This window comes from Diadema antillarum, unplaced genomic scaffold (genome assembly GCF_040938485.1).
Source record: "Diadema antillarum isolate AM-2024a unplaced genomic scaffold, OU_Dant_1.0 scf00000025, whole genome shotgun sequence".
Classification (NCBI taxonomy): domain Eukaryota; kingdom Metazoa; phylum Echinodermata; class Echinoidea; order Diadematoida; family Diadematidae; genus Diadema; species Diadema antillarum.
Genome location: NW_027270914.1, coordinates 4,179,076 through 4,193,645, shown reverse-complemented (window position 1 = coordinate 4,193,645; position 14,570 = coordinate 4,179,076). Strand labels below are relative to the sequence as shown.

General features: G+C 39.0%; 1 protein-coding gene across 1 annotated transcript; it reads right to left on the bottom strand.

The window, feature by feature from the left end:
• Nucleotides 1–5,266: 5,266 nt before the first annotated feature.
• Nucleotides 5,267–12,983, bottom strand: LOC139733529 (BET1-like protein). Its single transcript, XM_071644340.1, has 4 exons — nt 12,874–12,983; nt 10,482–10,597; nt 9,071–9,127; nt 5,267–8,294 (listed from the first exon to the last, which is right to left on the bottom strand). The coding sequence occupies exons 1-4, from the start codon at nt 12,905–12,907 to the stop codon at nt 8,124–8,126; spliced, it is 378 nt and encodes a 125-aa protein (XP_071500441.1). The 5' UTR covers nt 12,908–12,983; the 3' UTR covers nt 5,267–8,123.
• Nucleotides 12,984–14,570: the final 1,587 nt, after the last annotated feature.

Below are 14,570 nucleotides of genomic sequence, written 5' to 3'. Positions count from 1 at the left end.
GATCAGAAAAAAAAGAAAGACAATAAAAATGATGAAATCACTTTCCTTCGCTGCATCAGTGGCCACCATCTGGGGTTTCAAAGTGAAAAACCACGGAGGACCTTCCTCATCTTGGGATGTAAAACAGTCAGGAATGTGCTATAGGCAAAAATTGAGCAGATAAAAGTCCACAAAAAAAGAGTTACAAGCCAGCAAAACCGTTACATTGTTTATGTAACAATACAGTGTTAGGTGTTGAATTACTCTGGGGATGCTACCTGCCATGTTAAGTAAAAATCTTTTCAAGAAGATGTCAAAAATATGAACATTACGCCGCCCTCCCCCCCCCCCCCCCATCCGACATAGCAAATAAGGAATCATTCCTACATTCACCTTCTCATATAGCATTGCATCAACTCTGTTACTTCTGGTTCTGGAGAAGATTTGGGTGTATTTTGTTCAAACAGTCCCGTATGTTGAGGTCTTTGGATTTGGTGCCCCTTCAAACAAAGTGGGATTCCTTTACCCAGGGATGCTATCTCCCAAATTTAAGTTTAGTTGAGATGTATATGTCATAATTATATTTTTCAAGAAGATGCTGGAAATGTGAAAATTCCACCTCCCCCTACCATGGACACGCCTGGATACCGCCATAATCTAACATGAAGCTTCTAACTTAACTATACTATTTGCCTAGCTCTATCATTTGGTTCTTATTATTGAAGAAAGTATACAAAAAAATCCATAATTTCTTATGTAATTATTTGCACATTAATTTTTGTGATGCAATATATTTTGATAATAGAATTATTGTGCACATTCATTCTTTTTTTCCTTTAAATCATGCACATAGTAATCTGATATTTTCTAAGATTTCGCTGAACGCTGAAAATGATTTTGATTCATAATTTATAGCAAAATATGTTGAAGAAAAATTGATAAATCTTACAAACAAAATAAGAAATACATTATGAAAAAAAATCGTAATTGTTCTATTTATCGTTGATTTTGCTCTTTTTTCTTCATTTTGTTCTTTTTCTTTTAACGTATCAAACCTATAGCTCATGTCTGCATCCCCCTTCCTATTAATTCTAAAGTACAGGCATCATGTCCTCATATTGTCCGTGCTCGTATGTCTCGAGATGTGGCGTGCTGCGTTGTATAGTAACTATTTTCATTCCTTAGTTCTTTGTGCAAAAAAAGAAGAAGTTTGTTTCCTTTCTTTTCCTCTCTCCAGTTGCCCTCTAATCTATTTCTTTAGAAAGGTTATACTCTGAGGAGTACATGTCAAGCTATTGCTTTCTAGTGAACTCCTACGTTCTTCAGTACGTGTTATTAATCTGTAATAGTTTGACATAAATTTTGTTATTTCGTTGGTGACAAGGTAAGGTCCTTTGCCTTTAAGTAGTTTGTATTCTTTAAAGATTTCATTTATATCATGTTGAAGAACAAGTGAATTCAATTGAATTGAATTGAAATGAACGTGCTTGATGATGACAAATGTATTATTTATCATGATATACCGCTAGTTTGCAGGCACACACCCTTGTTGGTCGTAAATGAGTCTGCACCACAGGACCACTGGCACTGAGCCTCTCTCCCATGGTGAGATTGGCACAATGAAATGTGTGCTCGACCACTGCATGCGCATCGCTCTGACACATTTTCAGAAGCCTAGGCATCGAGTTACACTTTAAGACCGGGTTACACTTTAAGACCGTAACATACGTGAGTATGTGTCTGATGGGCCTGTGTCAGTAAAATACACTTCTTTTTGGAGTCAAGCTTGTATACAATAATGTGCCTACCCAACTTGTTTAACACGAACGCAATAATGCCTGCTTACAGTGGTTTATCCCTCACACACACACACACACACACACACACACACACACACACATGCACACACTACACACTCACGCATAATATGTGAGTGTAGGATTATTACAGTGTATGCTTGAGTTTGTCCCATGTTTTCTGTGTGTATGCATGCGATGGTTGATGTTTGCGGGGACACATCTCTGGAAACTACAGAACCGTACTTGTGTGTTCATGATGTGCAAACACCCTTCTCGTATAATAGCCATGCTAATGAGTGCTTCACTTCAGCATTGCAGTGCTAATAGTCCATGGGCCAGGCCAGATATTGGTACCATCTGAGGTGGCAAAACCTTTTTGGTGTCATTTTGTTTGTCGGGCATAGATATGCTTATCAAGCTATGATAGCATTTCCAAATGAGTAGCTTAGTCATAGTAAATGAATTTTTAACCAATTTGGTCTCGTTGTTATATCCCTATTATACTTCTGAATCGAAACTAACCGCTATACAAAGAAGAGCACTGTCTTCTGTATGTTCCATAGAGCTGTAAAATGCAGCTCTATGGTATGTTCACAGGTGTTCTATTGTTGTTGTTGTTGTTGTTGTTGTTGTTGTTGTTGTTGTTGTAAACGCGGTGCGCTTAGTCTTTATTCAAGGCAGCGAAGGGCATATCCAAAGGTTATGATGTCCACAGCGCTTAGTGTTAATATTCTAGACGGCGAAGGGAATATCCAAAGCGTATGATACAGTGTATATCCTTTTATCTAAAAACAACAACAACAACAAAAGCAATTCCTCGTGAATTTTACCGTATCTTTCAATTATTTATCATTTTTCGGCGAAAACGCTACAGTGAAAACGCTGATACCACGCCAATGTCGCTTTATTTCCCTCCAACAATATAAGATAATGCAAAAACAATGTACCGGTACACTACGATACATTATAATGAATGATATTGTAAATGAACAGAGTGATTTTTGTTTAAAACTGATGTATTTGTTGATAGGGTAGTATAAAAACAGTATAGATAATCCCTTTTATGAGGAACTTTAGATATGATAACGGTACATTGGTCTAGATAAAGACTAAGCGCACCGCGTGACAGCTGTGGACATCATAACCCTTTGGATATTCCCTTCGCTACCTTGAATAAAGACTAAGCGCACCGCGTTTATAACAGAACACCTGTGGACATACAGAAGGCAGTGCTCTTCTTTGTATAGCGGTTTAGTTTCGATTCAGAAGTATAGGGATATAAAAACGAGACCAAATTGGTTAAAAATTCATTTATCATGACTAAGCTACTCATTTGGAAATGCTATCATAGCTTGATAAGCATATCTATGCCCGGCAAACAAACTGACACCAAAAAGGTTGTGCCACCTCAGATGGTACCAACAACCCATTTTTCGGGTCTTGGCCCATGGACTATAATGACTGTAAACGAATTACAAGGACCAGTGCAATTAAAGTGACGCCCTGCACGAGACCATTAATGGCGTAATCACTATCGCCAAACATTGCCAAATGTTTACTCTCCCATAGTTATCGTGTTTTTGTTCTGTTTTGTTTTGTTTTTCAGACGACATTCTCTTACAAAGTCATGAAGAGAGCGGCTGCATGGCTATTTGTGTTGGATACGTATCCTGTCTTTCACGCTGTCAACCGGAATTATCTGACAACTCATTTCAAATGTTTGAAACGCGTTTACAAGGAATTCGAGATCAGGTTTGCTTTGACTTTTTTTTTGTTTCTGCATTTTTTTTTCAAAAATCAAAAATGCAAAAAAAAAAAAAAGATTGGTAGAAACAATCATGCATTAGGCACTGCTTATATATACATTTGAAAAGATATTATGTATATACATATACATATATATATATATATATATATATATATATATATATCATGTGTGTATATCAAATAGTACTTTTATATTCTATACACGTAGATAAAACAAATAAAAAAGACATAAAACATTGATAAGGAAACAAGGCAAACCGTTACAGAGGGGAGAAAAAAGCAAAGCACGGCAAGGGTAGATCGATTGTCATACAACAACAAATTCGGTGTTCGTCCTGCCTGAACAATGACAAGTGTCATTCAATTTACCTGAACACAATAAAAACACATGAAAGATTAGTCTACAAATCGAGACCATAACTAGTTTATGTATTCATTATCCTGCATTTGAATAATGATGAAAAAACAGCCTAAAAGGAGGAAGTCTCCAAGAGTCTCTTGCACGGTGAACCACAAACATGCACACACACACACACACACACACACACACACACACATTTATATACACAATATGACTGTCATTCCACCCCATATTGACATTTTGGCATTAAAAAGAATAAAGAAAATACAGCTGTCATCATCATTAAGCCATACGATATTAGAGTAAATGTAGTGACATGCGTGTCTGAAGTTTCATATCTTGTCAACAATGAGTATGGTAGCACATGTATTCATCACTATCACTCATTGGAAATATCCCTATCATAGTGCATTAATACATATTGTGTACACTGGAAACTCAGAATAACTAGATCCTTGGGACCAATACAATTAATCTGTTCACAATATAAGGTTTAATTTTTGTTATATCTTCAGTAGTCAACAAACAATGCATAACTTTAAAGGAAGGTGGGACCAGAGAAATTAGTTTGTTATATCTGAAATCACATATTTCTTTATATCAGATCTCTTTATATCGTTTCCCCTGTACTGGACATTTCTAGAAGAAATTCATAGCTGAAAATTCTCCTTTCTGACAAAAGTGTAGATACCATTGACCTCTTACCACAGGAGATATTGCCATGTAATGTTGCATACCTGGGCCAGTTACTAGGAAAATCCATTGGATGTTTGTTGGTTTTTTTTTTTTCTTCGTCTTTTGTGATTAATGAGATAAAGAAAGCGCGGAGGGATGGACAGACGGACGGACGGACGGACAACCTGCAAACAAATTCCTCCTACACTGTCCCTTTGGGGCTGTACATGGCATTAATTTCTCAGCATGCATTTGAGCAGTAAAATCAGTACACTTGAGCATAGTGTCGGTATCTATTCTTAAGGGAATAAAAACAAATTGACTAGACTTCACTTGTAACATATTTGTATTTCTCTGCAAGGAGCAATACACATCTTGAGTATACATATCCTTATTTTCAGTAGTTGTTTTTTAATGGATTTGTGTAATTCTGATATGTACAGCTGTACACTGTACATCAAAAAAGAAAACAAACATCATAATGATCTTTAAACCTTGTTGGAAATAATTGAGAACAAATGCACAGAACTACATGTAGGCCATCTCTTGACTTTTATCACACCAAGTAGTCTTGGAATAAAAGAGTCAGAGTCTTTCTCCATAATCTAGAAAGGTGAATTTTATTTCTTTGTCCATCACAGGCATAAATTATATGCTCTGACACATTTTAAGGACAAGTCCACCTTCACATACATGTGGATTAAGTGTATGCAGCAATACTAGCAGAACACATCAGTGAGAATTTGAGGAAAATCGGACAATCTGTTCACAAAATTTTGAAGTTTCTGCTCAGTCACTGCTGGATGAGAAGACTACATACAGCTTGTGATGTCACATGTGTAGAATGATATACTGAAAATCTAAGGAAAATTCAATGTATTTTCACTTTTCTCGTATATATGTAATAAAATATGTGAAAATTGTCTTGTCTCTTTAGAAAGGCAGGGGAAGTAATATTACCCTTAGCATAAGTCAGTGACAAGTCGGAGACATGTGTACTTTTTCCAAAAAATAAGACTATGTGAAATTTTCTTTATATTTTCCTTATTTCGTTCTATGTATGTGATCTCATACAATGTAGTAGTCTTCTCATCCAGCAGTGACTGTGCAGATACTTAAAAAATACATACACTGTAACTTCTGAACAGATTGTCTGATTTTTCCCAAACTTTCACTGTGTTCTACTAATATTGCTGCATTCACTCAATCCACATGTATTTATATTATGAAGGTGGATTTGTCCTTTTAACCCATTGAGGACGGTTTGATTTTGCCACAAACCACATTCTCCACAGACACTTGGCTGAGGATACTCGAGATTCGTTCTCAATGGGTTGTCAACAGCAATTGGCACTTCATAATCCTGTCTCTTTGGGACCATCTTCACTTCCTGTACATAATAAAACATGTGCCTATCACTGCCTAATAATTATGGGTATGTATACATGCTGCATTTTGCTACAATGCTCCAAGGTATAATTATGCCTATAGAAAGAAATTATAATTTATAACTATATAATTATATTTTTAACAAAGCATTTACATCATCGAATTACGAGTTGTTCCAATAATATGTGAGTGCAAAAGTGGAAACTTCTCTGCAATAATTGTTCCTTTCGAGCAACAAAGATTGTTCAAATTCACTTGCTTATTTTGAAGATGAGATTATGCTTCTATGTACATACAGAGTATTTCATTGTATCTCTGTCTCTCTGCAAAAAGAAAAAAAAAATGGTTTTGGGATGTTTCTTTTTTTGTGTGTATTTGTTTAGCAGATACATAATATTCCACACATGGCAATGTATGTGACATAATGTGAGGAACAGTATAAGTAATGACAAGCTATACACAGAAATAAATTACTTTACTTTCATATAAGACAATGTATTTACAGGTGTGCAAGATACTTTTGTACAGGATATTCACCATGAACAGCTGCCACATGATCTGACACAGAGTCACTAAAATGTGGAAAAGGAGAACTTTTGAGTGTGACACAGACTGACAAAGTTCATCAAATGGCAATATCTTCTTTTTTTTTTTTGGGGGGGGGGGGTTGAAGGCTTTGCAGAAAAGGTCATCAATCGTTATCACCTTCTGGGAAAAAAAAACAAACAAAAAAAAACATCAAATTTATATTGCCAGCTCACTTCTTTATAGATGTACAAATTGTATGGTACTTATCAATGGATGAAAGATGGTGATTATCTACTAGTTAACTCAAATAAAGGCAAGTCTTGGGGTAATATCACAGTGGACTCTGCATCGGAGGGAGACACGACGGAACTGGTTGGATTCATTAAAACTGAACACAATCTGAACGGACGAATACAAACATTTGAAAGAGATTTATCTACTTTATACCACATACCAATTATCTTCTACAATATGTTGCCAATTTAAGGATCAGTCAAAAATTTGGCAATTTGGAGGTTTATGATAATCCTGAAGCCAAAATAAACAAATATAGGCCTGTATATAACAAAAACAGGGCTGAAACGAGAGCCTTTTGTTGCTGCTGTCATTTTATTCTGCTGTATGAAACATCAACAATGAAAAGCTGAATTATGAAATTATCATAAAAAGATACAGCACCAGGTTGCAGAAATATGTTTTATGGGACTTGATGGGTTAAAGACAGATACTGTAGCAGCTCTTTAGGCTCAGTGGAGGCTGAAATTCAGAACCAAAGTTGAACACGAGTGCTTTAAACACGAAACCCTCCTCCTAAAAATGCTCATACATATTCATTCTCAATATCATACAATCCTTATAAAGATCTGAACTTGAATTAATAATATATATATCTGAAAAAATAATAACCATATCATTCAAGTTTAGCAGTTAAGAGAATTTCACACAATCATTTTGCTCTCGACTCAGCCGAATCACCGAGGCATAATTATTCCCCTTTTCATGATAGCACATCATTCAGTGCGGTGTAAAGCTGATTGTAAAGGCTGATTGGCGAAACCATAATTATTGTGGTATCAAAATACTGAGTCACTGGCCACATGGCGTAGATCCTCAGGCTTCTCAAGTGAGACAAAGATTGCATTAGGGACACCATCACATGATTTCAGAATGTTGCCCCCTGCCGCGGAGGTGTCTTCAGCCTTCAGTCTGTTTGGTGACCAGTTTACCCCAGGCTCTCATGTTGAAAAAGTGTCAGATGGGAGCAATGCACAACATTAGCGGATGAATGACTCCACCTCCCCCTATCAGTTGAGTCTTTCTTTAGATTTACGGGGTTGAGAAACGTCCTTCTTCCTCCAAGATCTCATGTACAAGAGGGCCACAGTAATCCTGGGTTTTGATATCAAATGATTAACTTGTTGCCTACATGGATTCCAAAAATCCCACAGACTTGGTACAGAATGTGCCAAGTGCTGTGATAGGCAATGGGTTAAAAGCAATCCTCTGACTCATCATTACATCTTCCTGGCAGTAATCAGAGGTTCCTGCTTTTATCGCCAGTGTCGTTGCTGCTGCTCCCTTCAAGCTCAAGTTCAAGTTCTCTCCTTAAGGAGTTCGGTGCAAATTCAGTGACTAGTCACTCTCGATAAGAGAACGTAGGCAAAGACGAAGAGGAGGACGATACCCACCACCATGTAGCACATGAGCTTACGATTGCCACGCCCCGAGCTCAACATCCCGTCCAATCGCTTCACCGTGCCGCTCAGCAGTCCCTGTGAACTGTCGAAGTCAGACCCCTGATGAGGAGGAAAAATAAAAGACATGCATTATTTTTCTAGTTCTCACAACAATAAGTAAGATGGAACATTCTTGTGATACGTGGTGTAGCAAAACAAAGCAATTCTAATACAATGTAAAAGGCTGGGCCCGACTTATTAAGATTCTTTTCTTTTACTTTGTTTGTTCATATCTCAGCCACTTCAAGAGTGATCTTTATCAGATTTGAATTCTTCTTAAAATTGTATTCTCTTAAAGTTTCAATATAAAGTAGTTTCTAATTTTCTTACAAAACAAAAGTTACAAGCTGAACTCCTCCCCCCCCCCCCATCTCCACCACAACTATACCATCTCTTTAATTTGTTGCGACTGAGCTGATCTGCTGTAACTCACATTTCCCATATAGACACCTGCCCAAGTTTACTCAGGACTAGTCTCTAACAGATTGACCTATGAGGCTATATCACCCCTCCCCCCTCCCCTCCCCCCCATTGTACAGCATCTAGGACAAACAACCAGTCTACAGTACAAATATGAACCCAGTCACTTGTTGCCATGGAAACCACACGTGCATCCACTTGAACATCCTGTGAGGAACCAGATCTTGGTGTACACTGAGAACTTCTTCACCCTGCCATCTTCACATAATCTACATAAATCGTATCTTCACAAATCTTCATGCATCTCTCCCTGTATCTGTGTTCTGATGAAGTATGGCCACCATTTCTTGTAAACACCATGGTCTTTTGATCCAAGGAGCATTTGTTATACTTGCAATAAGAAACCATCAACTTACCATGCCATCCAAGTACTGGTTTTGTTCCTTGGTGTCATCTTCAATATCCATTGCAATCTGTCGAGATATACACAGATACCATTGTTCAAATACCAAGATCTACATGGGATTGTACATAATGAACAGAATTGCAGAAACATACATGTACATACAATTATATCTGCAAGCACTCAGACAGTGCAAGCCTTAGCCAAAGCAGTGGGTCACTTATGTCACAGAGTTATGTACATGTAGCTGTCTTACTTACAAAATTTGTGAACCCAGCTGGTGATCTGAATTACAGACTGTACAACAACGTAATTACCACCAAACAATAGTCACCTGTTTGTTTAATTGTAATGGAAAAAGAAATGATGATACATTGTACATTTGTGACCCGCCACGACAAAAGAATCTGAAAGTTGCTGAGGCTGAGCTGAGAAATCAAATTATAAGTCAGTCGGTTGCTAGGGGCATACCTTCTATTGTCCTGAGGTGAAAACTGTCTTACCTCCCCATGATCACAATTGAGTCAAAAAGAAAACTTTGAAGGCAATTTTCTCAAAACGCTGATTTCCTACATGTAGACCACTCGACATGGTCTCATAAAATCATCAATACATAGTACCTCCGCAACAGAGTACTTTTATGAGTTGTGCTATGATATCTAAAAATAAAGTGGAAGAGTAAGGGAATAATGTCATATCATTTTAAGAAAATTGACCTCCCTCGACTTTCGGATCCTTTTGTTGTAGTGGGTCACATTAGCAGAGGACTTTTAACTCTTTATGTGCCACGTTCGCACGTCCGACTCAGTCGACGGCGTGCCAACTTCGCATATTCTGCTCAACAAACAAAGCCGCCAAAACCGATCGATAAATCGCTAATCACTGCTAATCCCGCAGCACAATGAAAGCATTTCTCGTGCTTTTGCTCCACTCTTATATGGCTTGCATTCTATGTGGTAATTGACTACCAAGCGGTGTTCCCAACTAGATTTTCTCGTACATTCTAAGTTTCTGTCTAGGTTTTACGTGCAAAAGTCATGTCTTTAGAGTAATGTAGCAACTGGTCATTCAAAAGAAACATTGAAAATAGATTCGTCATACAATTTATATCTAAACAAAGCTTGGCATTCCTCTTTCACTTTGCCTACTATTATGCCCATTTTAACAGAAATTTGTAGAAGTTATACAAATTGGAAAAACAGAATTCTCTCTCAAAGCATGACTACCTTCGTGTCTCAGTATAACGTGGCACACAGGGGGTTTCCACCATGGCACATAAAGAGTTAAACAGAAAAATGAATTTTGCACGGCTGCAGGGAAAAATATCGTTTATATATATTTTTTGCATTGCATCATATGACTGTGTGACTGCCATTCTGTTTTCACTGGTCTATTTCTGTGGATTCTGCAGAAAGCCAACTTACCGATTTCAGCGTCGAGACTTTGGCCGCCAGTCCTTGAGTCATCCGGTCATTCTCCGCTTCCAGCATGTCTTCTGTTGTCATGCCGCCACCCCCACCGCCGCCCCCTCCACGGGCACCTGGAATAGTGGACATAGAAATTATGCATGTTATGCCATTGAAGGATACCAGGACTGTGCTGAAAAATGCTGCTGCTACTGAACTAAAAATGCCATGTCGGCATGTGTTATATATGTGACCCTGCACCTCAAAACAAACAACAAGTCGCCAGACATTAATTTTTAGTTAAGACCATATTGTGAAAGAGCAGACTTTAAGCTTTAAAATGGTGTATACAATGTACAAATCAAATGGACTCTCCTAACCTATCTAAATATTGGAAAGAAAGCACAAACTCAGGAAAAGAGTGAACTGAGGAAAGAGGCTCTGAAGTACAGCGTCTATTCAAGCGCTTAATCTTTACCAAACCGTGCTGGCTGTGCGATGAATGGGACAAAAAACAGGAAGTAAACCACCAGGGTAACAAAAATGAAGGGATTATCAGATTAAACTGAAATTAAGAATGCCTCATTAACACATTCTGTCCATAGTCAATGCCAACTTTAAAAGCAGTAGCACTATCCTTTCAAAAGTTATTAGAGTTGAAAGTGAAGAGTGTGGACAAGGTTGACCCATTTCACTTTATATTTTCAGTCCTCATGCAAAATCAGTGTGTGCGACTTTATGTTCGTTTTGAGGTGCACAGTCACATATAGGCAACAACTTTGCTTTGCAACTGATTGACAAATTGCCCTACATCGACGTAAAAACTTTGTCAATCAGTTGCAATGAAAACATCTCAACGGAAGAATTTCATGAATTTGAATAACTCTGCTATTTTGAAATACATTCTTGCCTCTGGTGTTTTCTGGCCATGTCAGGACTGGCACCCATCCGGATACCCTGTAAATGATTTGGCTGGATACTTACATTTCAGTTCGGGAAACCCACTCACAAGGGGGGCCCCTCCTTATAAGTAACCCGTCCCCCTTATAAGTAACCCCGTCCCCCTTATAAGTAACCCCGGGGCACCCCTTATAAGGAGTCTCCACGCTTTTTTGCAATGCAACGCGAAACTGAAAGGACTGCGGCAATTCGCTTGATTATGTCCATAAAGCTTCACAAGTTTCCTAGTTACTCACGAAATTTGAGCAAAATCGGTTTGAGGCATCATATCTAAAATCATGGATTTAAATGCGATGTCAAACGACCCATGCGAATGCTGAAATGCGAGCGATTACTGAGTACTCAGTCGCCACGTCTGCACTCAAGCATTGCCGCGCCGCCGCGCCTGGCGACACTCACGCCAGTAATCGCTCGCATTTCAGCATTCGCATGGGTCGTTTGACATCGCATTTAAATCCATGATTTTAGATATGATGCCTCAAACCGATTTTGCTCAAATTTCGTGAGTAACTAGGAAACTTGTGAAGCTTTATGGACATAATCAAGCGAATTGCCGCAGGCCTTTCATTTTCGCGTTGCATTGCAAAAAAGCGTGGAGACTCCTTATAAGGGGTGCCCCGGGGGTTACTTATAAGGGGGACGGGGTTACTTATAAGGGGGACGGGTTACTTATAAGGAGGGGCCCCCCTTGTGAGTGGGTTTCCCGAACTGATTTGTAAGGGCAAAACAATACTACAAGTGTACTGGTATGCATGAGTACAAGTAGGCGACCAACCCAGTGGTAGCTTATTAGGAAGTGTGCACACCAACAATAGAGACAAGAATATTAAGATGCTAGCCTGCATGAAGTCATAGTCATGACATTGAAACATTTTACTGTAAAATTCATGACAAGAGTACATGCATGTTGGGATTATAATAGGCCTTCTACTGCCTGGGTATTCAAACTGCATTTGTTTTGTCGAGCTTAAAAGTTGATAATTTACAGTGCACAGCCATTACATTCCAAACAACAAACACGGTTAGGGGCCTAGAGTCCTGGGTGACTCCTGAGTCCTAACTCGAACTGTATTGTGAACCACTAGGGTTCCGGTTATTCCATAAAGTTTACATGACCTGCTGATGTTGTTTGTGAGAGGACACTTGCATTCCTCCCTGATACATCCAGACTGCACTGTGGAATGCTCTGTAAGGTGCATTCATTAACTTCCCATCTTCATGCGTCTGATGTGAAAGCGAACCGTGCCGACCCACGTCAGAGGAGCGCTCAAACTACTTTACACAGCTTGCACAGCAGAGTGAAGATTTAGAACTATAGGCCCTACACATATTATCACACGCGGGACTAAGAGATGAAACCTTCTGCATTCTTTCCCATTTCGGAAGTATCTTTACAGTATTCAAACAAAATAAAGAAAAACCCGAAACAAAAGAATTTGACGGAACAAACCATTAGTACGGGCTCCCCAATCCCAATCCGACATGGTTCCTGGTGGTAAGACAGAGGCACCGACGTCTCAGTCACTACACCTTTCCTTAGTTTGGTGCACTGTACTGTGTATGTGTGCTACAGCCTTTCAGATTCACTTGCCGTACGTATTACAAGCCATTGACACGTCATTTCTCCAATTTGGTGTATTGTTGCGCGGCTGCGCAGTTGCACACGGATCGGTACACTACTGTGTAACAATCAATCTTGGCTGGTCCAATCCCCCCCCCCCCAAAAAAAAAAAACACCACACAATAACAACAACAAACAAACAAACAAAACAATCTAACAAACAAACAAACAAACAAGCAAACAGAAAGAAAACAAAACAAAACAAAAACAAAAACAGAATAAAAAAATAGAAAACAGACAAACACACCCCCAAAAAACACACACACACACACACATACACAGAAAATGGAAGTACTGTAAATCAAAAACTAAAAAAAAAAAAGATACAACACCGATGAATTGCCACCGAATTTTGCCAAAGGGTTCTAGTCTTACATCTTTCCGTCAAGGAGGAAGGGGATGGTTTGATCATGACCTTGACCCCTTCCCAGTCCCACAACCTGCCCCCACCCCCCCCCCCCCCCCCCCCCCATCTTGATAGCGGCCCCGTCTGAAAGAAACCGAAAAAAAAAAAAAAAATCGCGGCCTCTACTACATATGCCTAAACTTTCGACCAGCAATGGACCCTTAGCCGAGTCCCCCCCACCCCCCCCCCCCCCCATCTTAGCGGGCCCGTCTGAAAGAAAAAAAAAAAAAAAAAATCGCGGCCTCTACTGTATTATGCCTAAACTTTGAACCAGCAATGGACCCTCAGTCAAGTCCCCCCCCCCCCCCCCCGCATCATGACAATTTAAAAAGGTGAATTTCAGCGTGAAGTCACTGTATTACGGGATACCTACACTCTCTGGACCTACTTATTAAGTAGATTCATCACTGTCAACATATAGGCCTATAGGATCATGATGCATTTACCATTATCATACCATGTACGCACCTATACTGGGGCCCGTTGCATAAAACTCCAACCGGATTTTTTTCCGGTTGAAATCACAAAATTCCGGTTGGAAGCTCCCAACCAGAGTTTTTATGCAACGGATTTTACCTTCTTATGTTAGCAACCTTAAAAAATTCAGGTTGGGCAAATCCCAACCTGAATTTTTTAAGGTTGCTAAAAAAAGTTTTATGCAACGGGACCCTGGTATCCCTATCCCAGTGCATGCCAAATGAACCCCACTCCTCTTCCACGCTGTTACTTTGTTTCATAAGTTGTGACGTGAGGTTAATGCGTTCGATAGCTGTTTTCACATCAAACTTGATATTTATGGATTAAGTGTAGGCCTAATACATAATTTCCATACGACAACCAAAAATAAAGACATAGACACGCACACATTCACACAGGCCTTAATACACACACACGCACGCACACACACACACACACACACACACACACACACACACACATGAACACAACGCACATACTATGCTCACACTTGGTAAAAGACAAAACAAAAATCGGAAGAAAACAAAAACGATGGTTTGAGGGGAGAAAAACACGATTTACCAAATATTATTTTCCAGAGGAGATATATCCATCCAATCAAAACAATCTATAGACAAATTTTATATGAGCAACTGAAATCTAT